This window comes from Lipophrys pholis, assembly GCF_963383615.2.
Source record: "Lipophrys pholis genome assembly, chromosome: 1".
Taxonomy (NCBI): Eukaryota; Metazoa; Chordata; class Actinopteri; order Blenniiformes; family Blenniidae; genus Lipophrys; species Lipophrys pholis.
Genome location: NC_137635.1, coordinates 47644793 through 47662752, shown reverse-complemented (window position 1 = coordinate 47662752; position 17960 = coordinate 47644793). Strand labels below are relative to the sequence as shown.

General features: G+C 43.0%; 2 protein-coding genes across 7 annotated transcripts in view; one reads left to right on the top strand and one right to left on the bottom strand.

Annotated features, from left to right (window-relative positions):
• Positions 1-2254: 2254 nt before the first annotated feature.
• Positions 2255-9847, bottom strand: dcaf8 (DDB1 and CUL4 associated factor 8). Of its 3 annotated transcripts, XM_080481202.1 has the most exons (13): positions 9621-9847; positions 9062-9137; positions 8875-8970; positions 7685-8340; positions 7134-7274; positions 6954-7048; positions 6623-6733; positions 6408-6538; positions 4705-4812; positions 4462-4592; positions 4155-4274; positions 3261-3377; positions 2255-3179 (listed from the first exon to the last, which is right to left on the bottom strand). In XM_080481202.1, the coding sequence occupies exons 2-13, from the start codon at positions 9096-9098 to the stop codon at positions 3075-3077; spliced, it is 1848 nt and encodes a 615-aa protein (XP_080337328.1). In that variant the 5' UTR covers positions 9099-9137; positions 9621-9847; the 3' UTR covers positions 2255-3074. The 3 variants fall into 3 exon arrangements, with proteins under 3 accessions (XP_080337328.1, XP_080337326.1, XP_080337327.1); XM_080481200.1 differs by having other exon boundaries at positions 2936-3377; XM_080481201.1 differs by lacking the exon at positions 9621-9847 and adding an exon at positions 9243-9302 and having other exon boundaries at positions 2936-3377.
• Positions 9848-12440: 2593 nt separating this feature from the next.
• LOC308116497 (guanine nucleotide exchange factor VAV3-like) overlaps positions 12441-17960 on the top strand; it is a 54518-nt gene continuing 48998 nt past the window's right edge. Inside the window, exons 1-2 of one of the 4 annotated variants that reach the window (XM_080474746.1) lie at positions 12441-12840; positions 16493-16609. In XM_080474746.1, coding sequence (XP_080330872.1) covers positions 12637-12840; positions 16493-16609 — 321 coding nt within the window. In that variant the 5' untranslated portion in view covers positions 12441-12636. The remainder of the gene's footprint in view (positions 12841-16492; positions 16610-17960) is intronic. The other 3 variants (XM_080474745.1, XR_013935774.1, XR_013935775.1) reach the window with 3 other exon arrangements.

Below are 17960 nucleotides of genomic sequence, written 5' to 3'. Positions count from 1 at the left end.
TTGTCATTTAACTTCCATACTGCTTGAACTCGTGGGACTCTGGAGGCCATTCCGGGAATTTATTCTGCATTAATTTAAAAGAAAACCGGCGATTAAAGATTTTACTTCAGTGTGCATGTTTTTAAACGTTTGCTGCACCTCTTTAACCTTCGCCACGATGTGACTGTAAACACAACTTACCCATTTAAAAACTTTCTTTGAATGTAATTCAGGTTTTTATCACCGTTAGATTGAATTTTAACACTCAAACACAATTTTTGTGCCTTTCAAACTAGTGCTCTGCTTTTATATGATCTGCTTTTATGAACCCAAACCTGTTAAGCTGCATTTATTTGGTAGCCATTTCTATTCTTTTAACAAACAATATTACTGTTTTTATTGATCAAACTGTCATTTTAATAATACTTTTTGTTTCCAAGTATGGACACTCCACCTCTGGTCCAGGATACGACTGTACAATCCCTTCCTCCAATTAATTATTCCCATCATTCATAATTAATACATTTTTTTCTGTAGATGCGCTCAACTACTCAGACTAGTCCACCCTGTCATAAGAAAAACTCGATTAAAGTCTTTAAACCGTGCTGAACTGTAGTTTTGAAAAAAATGAACGGTGGGAAGTTGATTACTGCACGGATTTAGAAAGCTCTGAAAAACAAGATCTCAGGGACAACGTCAACAAGAAAATACTTTAGTACTGTGCTACGTTTTGCCCTCTTTTAAGACTGATCTGAGCGACTGAGCCTTGACAAGAAAACTTCAAACACCCAAAAGAGACGATAAAACCACATGGAGAGCACTGTCTTTTTGTTTATTGCACAAATCGTACATATTTTCCAACTGAACTGGTAGAATGCGATATTAGGCAGTGGAGGAAGAGAAATCATTCATCGAAAGCCGTATCGTGTGTACAAGATGCCAAAAAATATAGCTGCTGGATTTGGATGTCAAATTATGGATTAAGACCGAGGAAGAAAGAAGTTTTTTTTCGGAGATAAAACAAAACAAAAATCTTTAATACTTTCAAGTGACAGCGGGATGCGATCGAAGGAAAAACCAATCAAAAACAGTCATGATGAGACTTTTTTCATCTGGATTTTAAAAGTACTTTATCCTCATATAGAATATAAACCTCTGCTTCGATACCAATCAAATGTTTTGACATCTTTGTTTTTGTTTTGTTTTTTTTAAGTCAAACAGCATTTGCTAAAGTTGTTTTTTTCCTCTTAATTTTTTTTTATTTTTTTTTTTACATTTTAATATATATTTATATATGTACATATAAATTCAACTAACTACAGTTCTCATAGAAAATGAGAAAAGCCGGACTTTATCGCTCTCACACAACAAATGACTGGCAAGCATATTGTCCCCCCCCCCCTCCTCGTGGCTCACCGGGCTGCTAAAGTCCCACCGACCTGGTTCGAGTGTCAGAGTAAAAGTTGCCTTTCGTTTTGTTTTTTTCCCCCCACTTGTTCGCCAAAAATGGAAGAGGGTGAACTGATAGCATTCAAGGCCGTGTAAGTTCCTACTAAACATGAAGCTACAACCAAGCAGACATGCAAAGGGAGGAGGTAGCGAGCGAGCGAGCCCGGCCAGGCGGAGGACGACTGTCGGATTAAATCGTTAAACTTCATGAGGATTTAGAAAAGTTACGTGATCAGCTGCCCTCTATTCCCACCTGTATAAAGGGCCATCGTTGTACGGATTCAACGGGACTAGATACAGCGTGTCTGGATCTCGTTGAGCAGTAAACCAGGCTCGCCGTTACGCCCGGTTTTCCTCCCCGACTCAAAACAAACCAGAGATGCTCTTTGAAGGAACCACAGGAACAAGTGAAGCCCTTTAAACGCTCCAATCTCAGCTGGCTCATCGGCAGTGTTTCAACTGATCCAGGCCTGTTCCCCCCCTCCCCAACAGCACCCAAACGTCAGTCCTCCTTTTCTGTACACGTGTCGGCTACGATTTCCTGTCAAAGATGAGTTTCCCCCCCCAATATAGAGTAGAGGAGGAAGAGGAAAAGGCTGGCGGAAGCAAAGAAAATCCTCCCTCCCCACCCGCCAACCGATCTGAAGAAAAAGAAAAACCACTGGATTCTCCAACGACACAACAGCTCTTCCTCCCACACTCACAATCTTAGTGCACATTTTGTCTGTGTCTCACACTAAAGCTTCCCTGAATCGGAGTGCACTCAGCAGTGACGGGAGAGGCTGACGGACGCAGGAGGAGAGGAAGGATTAGATGGCAGCATGTCGGAAAAAAGACACAGCATGTCGCGATTTAGTAGTTTCCATTGGGGGCAAACATGAAAAATACTAGCTGATCAAGCCAGCAACCACCCAAAAATAATAATATTGATTAAAAGGAAAAGGAAAAAAACAACAAAAAAAAACCAACTAGTGAGGCTGGGGTGACGCATTGGGGCACTCCTTGCTCAAAAGAGAGTCACATTTGAGGGGATGGTTCAAGGGTCTGAGCCTGTCTTCATCAGCACAGAAAGCTTGAGAGGAGGAGTTACTGTGAGAGAGAGAGAGAGAGAGAGAGAGAGAGAGAGAGAGAGAGAAAGAGCGAGAGATCGTGTGCTGGTGATGTAGAGCTTACTACAGGGAACTCAAATTTGGAGGTACTTGTTGCCAAACACACGCAGTACATCGTCCTGGGTCTAGGCAGAGTATATAGATGAAGAACAAGCCGAGTGGTTTACAGGGATGTCAGCACTCACTAGGCCTCTTCAAACAAATCATAATAATAACTAAAAAAAAAAAATCGGGATTCTGGTTGTGGGTGCAAAGTCTATAGTTGCCTTTCGAACACTGCTGGGAAACCAGACATAAAGCATCTGTCGCTCTGCAGCAACAGTGTTTCAATAAGAGAGTGTGTGTCTGTCTGTATGTATGTTTGTGTGTAGAAAAGAAAAGAAAAATCATCTGCGTCTCCTCAGTGTTTGAGTGTGCCAGTGTGTCAATAGTGCTTGCCTATGTGCATCAATTCAAGGGCAATAAAGAGTTTGTGTGTGTTTCTGTAGGCGTCTGCATGAACGTGTGCAAGTATTTGAACGTGCGCGTGCGCGCGGCTCAGGACGACATGCACTGGACGTGATCTGGACCTCCTTCCTCTTCATCCGAGGAATCTGGAGAGCTCCAGGACTCGTCTGTGTCCGCGTCGGCGCCCTCGCGGGCCTGGATGGGGAGGGAGGAGAGGGAGAGGTGAGACTCTGCGGACCGGCGGGGGGCGCCGTCTTGTCCGGCGGGGGAGTTCACCCTCGGGGGCCGTCGGTTCCTCATGTGTCTCATCAGGAACCACAGCAGCTGGGTGTCGTACTGGTCTCCGTGACGCACGCTGTCCTCGTCGCGTTCCCGCTTGTTCTTCTTCATCACCTTGAGGAGCACAGCGACACCGCGATCAGGAGGAAGCCTCAAACATCTCATACAGGAACAACTTAAATTGCACCTCACTTGAACATAGAAAGTCACAATATTAAGTCATCTTAAAGCACATTCTTTTCTTCTTGAATCAGTACCTAATTTTATTTTTCTCACAGTATTCCAAAAAAGTACAAGGACAGCCATCAAAAAGAGCAATACTATGATGTCTGCATATATTATAAGGGATGAGAATATTCAAACTCTAAAAAGTTTCAGTCAACAACCAATAATGTAATGAAATATTCAAGTTGAATGTAAAGAGCTAACCGCAAAGACAAGAAATGACACTTATTCTGCTCATTTCATCCTTTAAACACGTTCAGTTTTGCAGCATTTGAATGAGAACTGATGTTTGGTAACGATGTGGTTAATTCATCTTTTTCTTTGTATCACAATTAAGTCACAAGAAAGGCAGGCAGTTTGTCCTGCAGGCCTCCAGTGGCTCATATCTGCACTATTAAAACTTATTTTTGACAGGCAAACAGAACAAAACCCGCAAAAATTCTTTTATTTTATTTATGCATTACTACAATATTGACTCAGGATTTTTTTCTTTATTAAATTGTTGACAAAATGTTAAGATTATGACTCGACTACTTAATGTTAAGTTATGACTTTATTGGCATGATTACATTCATGGTTCTTACATGTAATACAGGGATACCATGCAGAGAGATTATATGTAAAAGGAAAGTAAGGAAAAAAATAGAACCAGCCGGGACTGGATACCTCTTTGAGCCCCTTCAGTCCTGTGGGGGTCTCGGCTGTGGGGGCCCACAGTTTGATGTCGTGGTCCAGCCCACTGGTGGCCATGCCAGGCAGGTGGGGATGCGGCTCCAGACAGTTCACCTGTGGAAGTCACAAGGATTAGTAATGAAGTCAGTGAGGAGGAGGTCATAAATCCAATACATAACACAAAGAGAAGCGTTTTAATCAGACAAGTATTTTCAAACTGACTGAAGAGAAACGGTGATTTACGGCTCGATATCCACTGCAGCCGGGAGACGTTCTTTATTAGCGCCAATAAAAGACTCACCACTCCTCCTCGGTCTCCCTCCATGAACTGGACGATGCGAGCGGAATACTTGTCCCACAGGTAAATGTGTCCGCAGTCGCTGCCGCTGACCACAAACTCGCTGCACGGGCCGTAGAAGTTCACCCCCTTCACTGTGAGGGACGGGGACGAACCGCGATGTTGGTCAACGTCAAACACCTGTTTGTTGACTCTTTAAACTGTGAGCGGAGGCAAAAGCTGCTACTGGAGCGCCGGATGGTCTACCTGTGGCATTATTGCGGTGTCCCTTGTATCTCCTGCGATAGTCCGCTCCGTCGCTGTGGTTGGAGTCAAACAGGTAGATGTCTTCGTCGTTGTAGCTGGCCAGGAGCTCTGGTGAGACGGACACACCAGACAGCATTTCATTTGGTGACGGAAGCAGAAGCTGGCTGGAGTTGTGGACATCATATATATGTATAGATAGACTAGAACGAATATACAGTGTTTAAAATGCTGCTTCTGAACCAGTTTATGGATGAGTTGCTATAGGAGGAGCAGGCAGAATTGAACCCAAGACTTGGGCTGGACGATTAATCAATATATGCAGTTTGAAAAACACACACAAAGAAAACTCACAACTTCCCGACCGTTAATCCACCATACAGATATACACATGGCTTTCATCTCTGTCTGTTTTTAACCAACCGAACCATTTGTGTATACGGCCTCCATTAACAAACAAACCGGAGAGCGGGTCTAGTCAGTCCAGTTAAATCATTTCTGTGCCGTTTCTTTGACATTAACAAAACAAAAATGCCAACGCAAAGATATTTGATGGATTTGCTGCAGATGAGAAGAAATGTAACACATTTTCATCTGAATTTTTAAAAAAAAAAAACACCGCCAGATTTAGTTAGACCTTGCTTAGTGTTTGGTGGTTTTAAAGCTAAATTGAAGTCGGTGGCGTCTGCAGTCGCACTCTGGTGCAGCATGAATGTGATGTGAAAGCAAGAACAGCAGACTGCAGACCAAATGAACCGTTTGAGCAGCGAATGCTCCTGTAGTCTGAATAACAATTCAGGTGATTCATTATTAGAGATATAAGATAACTAACAACTATAAATGCGCAGCTAGACACAAATGAAAATAGTGACGGGTATGACGTGTTCAATGAACTTTAATCACTCTGCATAACGACCATGTGACTGATGTTTCCCATTATCTTCTCAAGTTGTTGTGGCAACACAACGCCCCACCCTGTTCGTCCACTGTGCCAAGTTAACACGTCGAATAATTATTGTATGTTTTTGAGTGCTATTTATTTACTAAGTGTAACTTCTTTCAAAGTCAGGAGTGTTTATCTGAAGCCTTTTATCCATTTATGTTTGCGTCTCTAACTGATATTTGCACTGAAAATTGTCACTGTGAATACATTTGTATTGTGAAATAGCATGTAAACATTACTATACGTGAATATCAAACAAAAAAAAATTATAATTTAAAGTAAAAGTTCACACTGCAATGCATTTGAGATCTATAGATGGACTTTTTTTTTAAAATTATATTCCATTTCAAATTGCGATCTGTAAGAAACATTGAGACACTGTCGCCCATAAATACTCGGCTGGGAGGGAGCTGTGACTCAATCTGACCACACCGATGTTCTGCACAGACGAGGGCACAATGAGGAAATTCATTCAGTGAGAGAAAAACGAGTTTAACTTGAGTGTCGATGGTGTTGCACGGCGGTTGCATCAGGCAGATAGGAGTGGGGAACTTTGCGAAATTTTACGACGATAAATCAAACCAGCATCAAGTGGAGCGCTCATTATTTTCAATGGATGTTTCTAAAAGAGATTACTAACAGAATGATGATAGTATAGAAGGATAATCACAAGATGGCGGAGCTTGCAGGGAAATGCTGTCAAGTTCTGTTTCTGTACAACAAATTCAAATGTTTTCATTAAAACTGGTGTGGGGAGTCTTACCTGTGCCGTCGTGACTGTACACCAGACATGTTATGTTGGTTTTAGACTCGCTGGATACCAGATGTGAGGGACAGAACTTTTTCAGCACACCGTTGTTATCATTTTCATTAATCTTTCTCTGGTCGTAGATCCTAAAGAAATACATACGGCCAATGAATTAAGTGACAGTCACCGTCACGCGATCTCATTGGCGTTACGGAATGTCCGGCCCTCACCTCACGTACTGATCTCGCCCCCCAACAGCAAAGTGGTGAGTCTTTGCTGGGTTGACAAAGATGGTGTAGAGCCCAACTTTTTTATCACCCTCTTTCACAACCACTAGTTTACTGCGGAGACACACGGGGAAGGCAAGAATTAGCTACAGCAGTGCCTCAAAGGGCACGAGGATCAATGGATAACAAAATGAAAACACGTTCACATTATAATATTGTAAATGAGGGTTTACATAGTGAAAATCAAACCAAACAAGTGTCATTATGTGTTGCTCCCTGATGTGTTAAATGTTACTATCAACCTCTGGTAACATTAAACTTCTTAGTTTCTTACTTGGCAGGGCGGTCTAAGCGGAGGTCGATACCAAAAACCACGGCATCCTCTCCAGCTGACAGAAAGGAACAAGGAGAATCTGGCTCAAGGGCCAGCTGGAAAACAGAAGCCACACACACTGATGACACGGTGAACTTCCCGATTATGACAAAAAAGAGCTGCCCGAGATGCGGAGCTCACCTTGTGTGCTGCGCCTTTATGCTGTGCTACCCGCTTTGTGTTCTTGCAGCGCTGCGTGGCCGAAAGCTCGGCCACCCTGATCTGACCGTCGCGGGCGCACATGGCCAGCGTGGAGTCTCCGCTGTGAGGCAGGAACTTTGCCTGCGTCAAGTGAAACAGTATCATTTGATTGGGCACTTTCATGCTCCCGCCAAGGTGTTTTCAAAATTTAGTCTAGATTAAAGAGTGAAGGTCATCATTACACTGCAGTTTTGTTTATTTTTACCAGTTAACACATTTTGCATATGTTTTATTTTGACAAAGACGGTAAAAAAAAAACAGCTCTCCAAGATGTAAAATGCTTATTTGTTATTTCAAATTACAGAAAATAAATGGATTGTTAAAACATAATATAGATTTTTTAGGGATTGTTATCTATTAAAATTAAGGAAAAACAACCAAACATCAAGTGAGTCAAATTCTCAAAAATGTTGCTTTCTTTGGGGGGTATCATAAATGTTTTTGTTTTAACGTTTATTCTGAGAAAATACCCTGAATCGCAATCAGCCCACCTGAAAGACGTTGCTCTTGTGCCCGCTGTCAAACTCCAGCTCTGCACGCCGTACGGCCCAGTCCCAGATCACCACTCGCAGGTCGTCACTGCCCGACGCCAGGCGTGTGCCTGAAGGGTTGAAGTGCAATGTGTTGACGCAGCCCGTATGCTTCTCCAGGCGGCCTTGGAGCTCCAGCCTCTGCACGAGACCCCGGGCTCCACAAACGCGCCTCACAAACTGGCGCGAGTCCCTGCCGAGCTCCCTGGAACGCAGCGAAGGTACCGCCCGCCACACAGGGCCACGCAAGTCACGGAGCTCCGCTCCCAACCACGCCTCCATGGCCTCGGTGTCGTCGTCGTCGTCGTCATCATCTTTTGGTTCTTCGTCTTCATCCTCATCGTCGTCGTCGTCGTCGTCTGAGCTGGAGGAGTGGTTAGTGCCAACGCCAGGCCTGTTCCTCTTTCTCGCTGCTCTTTTTCCACTCTCCTTTTCCTTGACCCTCTCTCGCCTCCCCCCTTCGCTCTCCCGCTCCCCATCCTCAGTCAAAGAGTAGAGGCTGCTACCATCCATGCTGTCCGTGTCCTCATCCTCGTCTCCTTCTCTGTTAGCCCCGGCCTTTCCTTCCACACCTGGCATGGGTTTATCTCCTGACGCCTCTGCAGTTTCTTTGGGAGCTACAGAAATAGAGAAGGCCAGAGTAGGGTTAGGGTAACTCTTTCTCACTGGGAGTCTCAACAAAAGGTCCACACTTGGCTGCAAAAAAATCTCAAACTGATTATCAAATCTAATGAAAAAGCTAAAACAATGCCACGAGAACACACTATATTTGATGAATTTAAGGCAAGAACAAGTTATGCATGATGGGTCACAGCAATGCTGAATCTATACATTTTTGAAGCCCCACAGTTGCACAGTGGTTCAAATATCGGCTGGGCCTGTCTGTGTGGAATTTGCATATTTTCCCTGTGTGTGAGCAAGTTCCCTCCACATACTCCCCAAAACATGCAAGTGAGTTAATTGATGACCTAAATTGCTCTCAGGTGTGAATATGAGTGTGTGTGGTTGTTTGTCTCTCTGTGTTTGCCCTGTGGTGGACTGGCGACATGTCCAGCATGTACCCTCACCCATAATAAGATTGGATTGGTTCCACAACCACGTGCAAATGTAAGATTGATACATCAGATTTCTTGTGGGAGTTGTTGATTTACCATCTTGAGAGGACGATTGTGTCTGTCCCTCTCTGCTTCCAGAGGCATCGCCCTCCTTGTGCCGACCTTCTCCAGGCTCCTTTTCATCTGAAGCACCTGGTTGAACCAAAACGTTTACCAGTTTTACTCCCAGCTCTCGTTATGGCCAGCACAAGTAGTCAGCTATTTTCTAACGCAGATCCTTCACCGTTAAGCGCAGTAGATTTGCCGTCAGCCTCAGCCATCCTGTCTCCTGTTGTCCTGCGTCGACCCGAGGTGTGAACCTTTCAGTGTCCAACACAAAAACAAAAGTTATCAAACCGTGAAACGATGGGAGCAAGAGCTGATCCTGTGTGCTTGTATCACAGCTGCCGTGGGGCACAAGTTACCTGTTAGCCTGCTGGCTCGCAAACGGCACAAACTGACACGATTTTACATGCAAATTCGCAATTGTACGGTAACGGTGTGCACAAAACTACTCCGCTTTCCGGGTGCCACGCAGGCCCGAGCAATACCTCTGTGATGTTTACGAGTGTATTGTCCTGTCAAACTGCGACAGCTGCAACTGTTGTTTACAAGCAGCTAATGCTAACTAGCATGCGCGCGGCTAACAAACAGGCAAACTGAGAGCAGCGTGAAAATGCAGCTGTCAGTTCGAGGGACCAAACGACGGCTGTCAGTCCTGCTAAGAAAGCAAACACCACGGCTGGTCTGATTTCAATACGAGCCAGCAGCGGCTCGGTGGCTAACTAGCATGCTAACGTTACCTCTGCTCGAAGGCCCGACCAGGCGTCCTAATCTTCACTGCAGATTTATTTTGCCCACCTCGATGCTCGGCACGCTGGCTAAGAGCCTCGACACGGAGTTCTCTGGCGGAGAACACACGGCATGAGGGAGGCGTGCATCTAAAAGTGGGGTAATAAAGCAAGCTAGCTGCACAATGTTGCTGCTCTGTTTATGTTTTGACGGCTCAGCTTCTTTTTTTTTTATTTCTGAAACCATTTCCGGTGTCGTACTGATTTCGATCTCCACCACCGGAAGTAGAAAAAATAAATGAATAAATAATAATAATATTAATAATGATAATAATGATGATGATACAGTAAAAATGCTGATGTAGTGTCGCCCTAAAATCTATTGGCAAGTGTCCCCTGAGGACAGGTTATGAGGTAAAAATGGAAGATATCACAGTTTTGGGCCCTGGCTTACGAAAACTTACAAATTTCTTGGACATAGGTGAAAGGTGTTAAACCTGTTACAAATGTGAAAACAATGTAGGGGCACTATGGAGCCATGTTACCAGACGCATGCACAATAACCATGAAATATAGAACGGTTCACCACTTCTGACTTATGTGCAAATTTTCACAAAGGTTTGAAGACGTTTGGGCCGTCAAAAATGCAGCAGTTCGCGCTGTACAAGCAGAAGGTAAAACATTTTTATAAAAATAATAGTAATAATCTCTTGCATTCCAATAGGGTCTGTCCAGCTCTGCATGGGCTATTACAATTTTCTGATGTGTCATTACAAAATAAAATCACTTTGAAAGTTGGATTATAACCAAAGACTCAGCATGATATCGCCTGATTTCAAATTGAATTGTTTCCCAAATTACTAGTCATTATGAAGTCATTCTAAATCACAGTGATAGTAGACCATCCCAAGATGTCACTCAGTTAATATTAGGATGTTCTGATGTGTGATTTCAATATAAAAGGCATTTTGAAATTGGAATATGACCAAACACTCAATATCGACTGATTTCAATTTGGGCTGATTCCCAAATTCCTAGTTATCATCACTCAGTTAATAGTGTGGAATTCTGGTGAATATAACCCTAACCCTAACTATTACCTCTGTTTTTTCTGGGTTTAGTTGTAAAAAGTTCTGACGCATCATCTCATTAATTTCCAGTTTGACCTGTCAAGATTTTTACAAGGTGTAAACTCATTCACAACACTAAATTCATTCTCAGAAACCAAAGTTCAGCTTCAATGAGCTCAAAAGCCCGATCAAAGGACACATCTGTCTCCCCCTCCCTTTGGTTCAAACATTATGCATGGGATCCATTTGTTTCCTTCCTGTGTTTATCCCACTGGCTTATTTGTGGCGATTTAAATAATTCCTGTGACAGAAGGATGTCCTTCTTGCCGCCTCAGTTGAATCCCTTGATTCTTTTGGATCCAGTTATAGCTTATTTATGATTGTCTTGAACCATAGAGATCTGAGCTTGTCAGCATACATACCACAAAGAGCTGAGATTACAGTTGTAATCCACATGGAATGTGAACTGTGACTGTGAGGCACACATGGTCTCATTGAAAACAAGCCACACGTGAATAATAAGAAAAATGCTGAGATATCAACAACGTCCGTCAACAACTTTAATAATTTGCAGTTCAAGTACCAAGCAGCGGTGTCACATCTTCGCAGACTGCAGCTTCCATAAAGTGAGGATTTGTTGAAACACTCAAAATCAGGATTATGATGATGATTATCTAATGAGTTTGTACAGTGAACAAGCCAAGCACATTTACCTTGATGATTTATTAGTTGCAGATAGAAGCCTGCGGTAATATAAACTGGAGCTTTCTGTAACTGAAAAATATAGCATATACCACTATAAATCAGCATCACATTAATAAAGACCAAAATTGACCAGCATCAACTAACACCAGACCAATAAGTGCAGACAAGCACAAATAAGCACGGCCCACCAATCCATCAACACAAGAGCAGCATGGACAAGCATAAAACACTTAATGGCATCAGATCAGCCTGAGCATGAGACCAATATTGATCACTTTAAGTCGGCATAGATCCTCAAAAAAACGGTATAGTTTAGCATCAGAGCAGCATTAAATCAGTATGTACTCCCTTAAACAAGCATTTATCAGCAGTAACCCAGCATAAACCAGCACCAGACCAGCATAAACCCCCATAAACAAGCATAGATTCTCATCAAACCACCAAAGGCCAGCATCAGGTCAGTGTGTACCGATTAAAAAAGCATGTGTAAGCAGTAATCCTGCACAGAGCAATATAAAACTAGCATGAAACCTCATAAACAAGCATATTGGCAGCTTTAAACCAAGGATCTATAACAATAATACAGCATAAACCATCCTTAGACCAGACATCAACCAGCATCAGAGCATCTTGGACAAGCAAACCCCTGATTAAACAGCAGTAAAAAGCATAGACTAGCGGCTTGAAACCAGAATCAGACCAGATCACTTTACCAAACATTTGTCAACAGTAATCCAGCATAAACCGCAGCACCAGATCACTTTAAACAACACAGAGTGACCAGTGTATATCTGCATTGGACCAGGAAGGCAACCAGTTTAGACAAGCAGGAAAAATCCTAGAAGATGAGAGTAGATATACCTAAAGACAAGCATGGATCAGAAAAGAAACATTCGGATAAAGTTAATTTGTAGAAAGCAGATATGAAGATAGTGGATAAATGAATCAGTTAATTTGCACAAAATATGTTTCCTATTATATTTTCCATTCATTTGATGATAAAAAAAAAAAAAAAAGATTTTCTCATGAAACAAAGAGCAAAAGGAAGAGGAAGCTCACACAGACAGTGGTTTTCAGATCATCCAGCCCCCCTGTCCTGTGTTTAAGCTGCAGCGGCGCGCTGCGTCCTCCTGAGGCGACGGCGCAGGAGAGCCCGGAGGACGGAGAGCGGAGCGCACGGCTCGGCGCGCAGCAGCCCTCCACTATGCCGCGCGCGCACTCGAAACACGGACGAAGTTTGTGAATCCGCTGACATGGAGTACTGGAGGCAGTGCGCGATGTGGCTGATCGGCTGCAAGGTTCTGCCGGAGAACCACCGGGTGACCGCCGACACGGCGCAGGTGTTCGACCTGGCGCAAACCCTGCGGGACGGGGTGCTGCTGTGCCAGCTGCTCAACAACCTGAGGGCGCACACCATCAACCTGAAGGAGATCAACCTCAGGCCCCAGATGTCACAGGTGAGTGACACCTCTGGATGGGGAACCAACCGGTGCGGCTGCTCCAGTTACTGTATTTTCCCGCAGTCAGTTTAGATGATTATATTTCTAGAGAGAAATGCTCTTCTGCTCCGTTTGAAGCTACTTTCACCCAAAGCTTGGCAGAACTTTTAAAGAAATGAACTTACAAGACTAACATAAGCAGGTCATATTCACGTGATAAAGCCAACTCGACCTGTGTTGAAATCTTCCCTTTTGTGTCAATCTTGAATATCAGATATTTCATTTCTCTCTCAACTATTAAAGTCATGAATCTGTAATCACAGCCAGTGAATGTTTGTTGGCACCACGTCAAGCTGAAAAACATCACTGTAAACACAACTCCCGAGTGACCTGCATATGTCCCCACAACTCTATTTTCTCTAATGTCAAATCTTCAATACGCAAGACCACTGAAAGCTCAAGTCTGTAAAAAAAAACAACCCTGCAGAACTCGACCTTTTCTGACTCATACAGTAATTCTTCCTGCTGCCACAGGAGAGGCCTGATAAAATCCCAACTTTGATCCACCCATTGTCGAGGAAACTTGTACATTTTGTGCTCTAACTTGTCATCTGACTGAATCTGAAGCCACACAACAGGCGTTAGGAGGCTTTCGGGGTTTGTACAGCCACTGGCACGACACATTTTTATTAAGTTTATTCATATTTCTCTTGAGGAAGAGAGAGAAGACATTTATAAAAAGCCAGGGGTTCATTTGAGGTCCAATAAAAGATGCTTCAGAAGGGACAATCCAGTAAAATCAGTTTTCAATAGCTAATATAAACATTTTCTTAATTATTTTTATTCGTCTTCCTTTTTAGACATGGCAGATTTCTGTTCACCCGGTGATCTTCAACTAAATTGCAAGTGATTTGACCTTTTATTCTCGTAGTGAAAAGCATCATGGCAGAGTTCATCAATATATTTTAAAAGACCTGATGTGAAGCAAAAACGAAATCATCTTGTCCGTATAATTTGTCAATAGATTCTGTATTTTATTCAGGGATGAAGATGACCAATATGTTAAAATTGAATCATCGCAAATTCATAGAAGCATTTTGACTGAAACAAATAATTTAACTCAGTCACCTTCTCATTCTTCTTTTAGTGGGAAAAAAAAAAAAGAAAAGGCGTAGGTTGCACTCTGTCTTGCCAACTACTGTGCTCTGCAAGTGCCCTGTCGGTGCACAGCCACTGTTTTTTTAAATTAATTTTCTTTATATATATATTCTTGATCCACGGTGAAAGCAAACCCGGGGCGTAATGTGCCGAACAATGGGCAGTCGTAGCCTGCAGCTGTAGGCCATCTGAGTGCGGTCAAGAAAGGCATGTGTGTCAGTGGGCTCCAGACTCCAAATGGCACTTTCAATATGCTCTGCTGACCTCCGAGCTTAGAAAAAGGAAACAAGGGCACGGAGGTAATGGACGACAGGACATGAGTGCAGTGTACTGTGAGGGAAATGTGCCCAGAAGTGCTATTTTTATCGTACTGTGTGTCAGGCTGTGGTGTAAGTGACAATAAAATGCATGGAGGTTACAAAATATGAAGAAGCGACGACGACCTTTACATTTAACTTCCTCATGATCGTAACTCTAATGGACACTTCCAGGAGCGTATGCTCTTCTCCAGTGGAGCTAACTTCACGTTGTTTACTCAGTCAGCCCTGGAAGTGGAGAGGGCGCGCTGGAGCTGTTTGAGGCCGCTGGTGCTGCAGAGCCGTCACGTTTGTGCACTTCCTCTGCAGACGCACGAGGCCCCGGGGCGGGGGGGCGGTGGAGTGATTACAGGCGTCTCTATGATGAGCTGGTGTGATAAAAAAGAGACTATCTCTTCCAAAAAATCTTGTTTCTACCGTGTTTTCACTATTTTGCAGTTTCAAGATTTTGAAAAAAAAAAAAAAAAAAAGCTAATTTGCACAGTTTACATCTCATATCCTGTGTGAATACTTGACCGAGTCAGTGGGTGGGTCGTGGAAGAGTCTCCTCGATGATCCGTTTTCTTGAGCGCTGAACTTTAAACCAAGACCACCGTCTTTTATGAAAGCTGTTTGGCTTCTAGATCTCAACTGAGACACACTCCAGACCGTAATGTGAAGTGACACCAGCCGAGGAGAGAGTTGGTGGTTTCAATTCACACTGTCAACCTTTCAGGTTTCACTTTCTGTCGGCAGAATCTGTCGCTGAATTTTTAGACTCACGACTTTGACTACTGTCCCATTATTACATTGTACAAGCCTGTATCTGCTGAACTATATGCAAGCAGCCTGGACTGGATTCAGTGTGTGTGCATGTGAGCGTCACGCTGCACCCATCCTGCATGATCGATCATGCTGACTCGACATACTGGTTTACAACACAATACTAACTACTTATCATCATTAACTTGGTGCGTTCATTTATTAGGAATAAGGTTTTGACAAACTTTCAAAAACTGCCTTTTCATGCTTGCAATGCAAACTCAGAAATTGAACCGGAAGAAATGAAATATGCTGCAAAAGGAAAAGTGTCTGCCATAAATGATCATGTTTTATTATTAATACAATACTTGTGTGTAGCTTTCACTTGTGATTTTGTGATCACACCTACATTGGCCAGATCAATGAGAGTTCCAGGGAAATGAAAATGCTGTTGGCCCATCAGCCTAATTACAGCTTTATCCAACCGTGGATTTACACCGGAGCCAGGTTCAGCTAAGGAGACACCCTGGACGGGTTGCAAGTCCATCGCAGGGCAAAACAAATAGCCTATAATTCATGTTTTAGAACACAAAGAAAAATACACACACACACCCAGGGAGAACATGCTGAATCAATGCATCACTGCCCGAAGTAAAACATCCACATTCAAGAATCAAGAAATTGTATTTATCCCCCCCCCCCGGGGGCAATTTAAAAGCAGCGCACACTGAGTGGATCTTGTGAAGACAACCATAAAAACTTAAGAAACACCATAAGTATAGAAAAAAGACCCATAAACAACAACAAAAAATATCACAAATACAATAAATACCAATCGAGAAAGGGCTTTGTGGTGCAGCACCTTGGTAGAGAGAGAGAGAGAGAGAGAGAGAGAGAGAGCAGGTAGAGCTCAGTTTTGGATTTTTTTTCAGTCTAGTAATAGTTTTTCATAATACCTGTGTCATTCTGCAAAACTTTTCCAAAAGCCTGTTTATTCGAGGCCTGAATTCACAGGTCATGAGTTCAAACAGTCCAGGAATTTACAATAAACATGTGTTTATGAAACACAAACCGATGAGTTGTGACTTGAAGTTGAACAACAAAACCATCGGGGTGGTCATTTAAAATAAACACGGGGTTCAACAAACACACAAAAACCATCGCGCTCCCGTCCACAACTGCAACCGGCATTCAAACCCAGTGCCGTCCCGCTTTGAGGCGAGAGGGCTTGCCGCTGCACCGCCGCGCTGCCATGCCGAGTTTGTGTGACTTGTAAAAGCTAAATGTAACCGCGCTGAAGCAAAATACTTTTCATTTTATAATTCAGCTAAGCGGGACTGTTTTTTTAAACCAAAATTTTAAAGCACAAATTACAGAACACACGCCGCTTTAACTGCCGCGCTAAAAAGAAACGTGGCGACGAGACGCCTGATCCCTTTTTGCTCTTTCTGCAGTTCCTGTGCTTGAAGAACATCCGGACCTTCCTGATATCTTGCTGCGACGTGTTCGGCCTGAAGAAAAGTGACCTATTCGATGCCTTCGATCTGTTCGACGTGCGAGACTTTGGCAAGGTAACACGCAAACCCACAGACGCCGAACAGCTCGGCAACATGTTGAAACTCTTTAATTGTATAGGAAGGTGTGTGAAGCGTGTGGGATCTAACAAAGCTCTACTTTAAAACGTCAAATCGAAAAAAACAAGTTTTTTTTTCCCCCTGTTGATTAAAGCCCGTCGATTCTTTGGCCTTGGATGCAAAAGTTTTCAAAACTCGCCTTCGTTTTTTCATGCTAAATTGAAATAGTTTGCTTTTTTTTTTTTGCCAAATTACCACAGACATCATTTCTACCCGCCATGGCCTCGAGGTTAAAGAGGCGGAGTTTGGATTTTAGAAGTTCCCAGGTTCGATTCCAACGGCTCACTTGTCACCACTGTGGCTCCCTGAGCGTGACCCTTGACCCCAATCAGCTCCCTGGAACGCTGTAATGCGGCCGCACCTCGGCACCTTAGAAATAGTATTGGTCAATGAGGAAAGGGAATTTCGCCAAGGAGATTAATAAAGTATGAAATAGATTAGTTAGTGGTTAATATAAACCGAAGAGCCCTAAAGAGTAAGACAAGCTTATACATTTGCTCATTGCTTGTGATCCAGTATTATTGATGAAATAATAAAATCACTTTCAGAGTGTGAAACGCATCAAAATGACACTTATATCAGAATTAATAGCTAAAAAATTTCTAATAAAACGAAAAATACAAATAAAATAAAACTTCATGCAACGCATTTCCAGCTGGATGTTACTGATGATTCAACTATTGAAAGTGTTATTTGCAAATAATTCTCAGATTCTGACTTTATAGAGTTTTTGCATCATGCAGCATACGGTACAATATTCCAGTATTGGACATTTTCACATTTTAAAGCAAATAAGATTTACTTGGTCAAAGCAAAGTGTTTGTGTCATTCAGAGAATTCCTTGAACTCCTCCTCAAGCCAAACATCTCTCAGTGTAAAGCAAAACTCTTTAATCGTGCATGCGGCGATTGATATTCACTTGATTGGAAGAAATGTAAAGAAATAGGGAATGCACCATGTATGATCACTAGTTTGATAAAGAGTTTGTAATGATGGATCACCTTTGTCCGGAGCAGCATGAAACTAAAGTACAAGCTCGTTTTCCTATAAAACTACTGACAAGTACATTAGGCATTATATTATGAAGACCTTTGAGACACAGTGTCATCTGGAGGGTGCGCGTGCGTGCGTGCGTGCGTGCGTGCGTGCGTGCGTGCGTGCGTGTAAAAGCATGTGCTATTTGTCCACCCAATGGAAAGTCTTGCATTTCTATGGTGTGTGTTCTGAGAGCATTGGTTGGCTTCTTTCTATTGGTGTGTTATTGTGAAAGCTGGTTTCAGCGTGTGTG

Coding starts and splice junctions, on each gene's coding strand:
- dcaf8 (XM_080481200.1), bottom strand. CDS start 9,098: ATGGCTGAGGCTGACGGCAAATCTACTGCGCTTAACG. Junction 8,341..8,874: donor ACAATCGTCCTCTCAAGATG/GTAAATCAACAA, acceptor CTATTTCTGTAG/CTCCCAAAGAAACTGCAGAG. Junction 6,734..6,953: donor CGCTTAGACCGCCCTGCCAA/GTAAGAAACTAA, acceptor GTGTCTCCGCAG/TAAACTAGTGGTTGTGAAAG.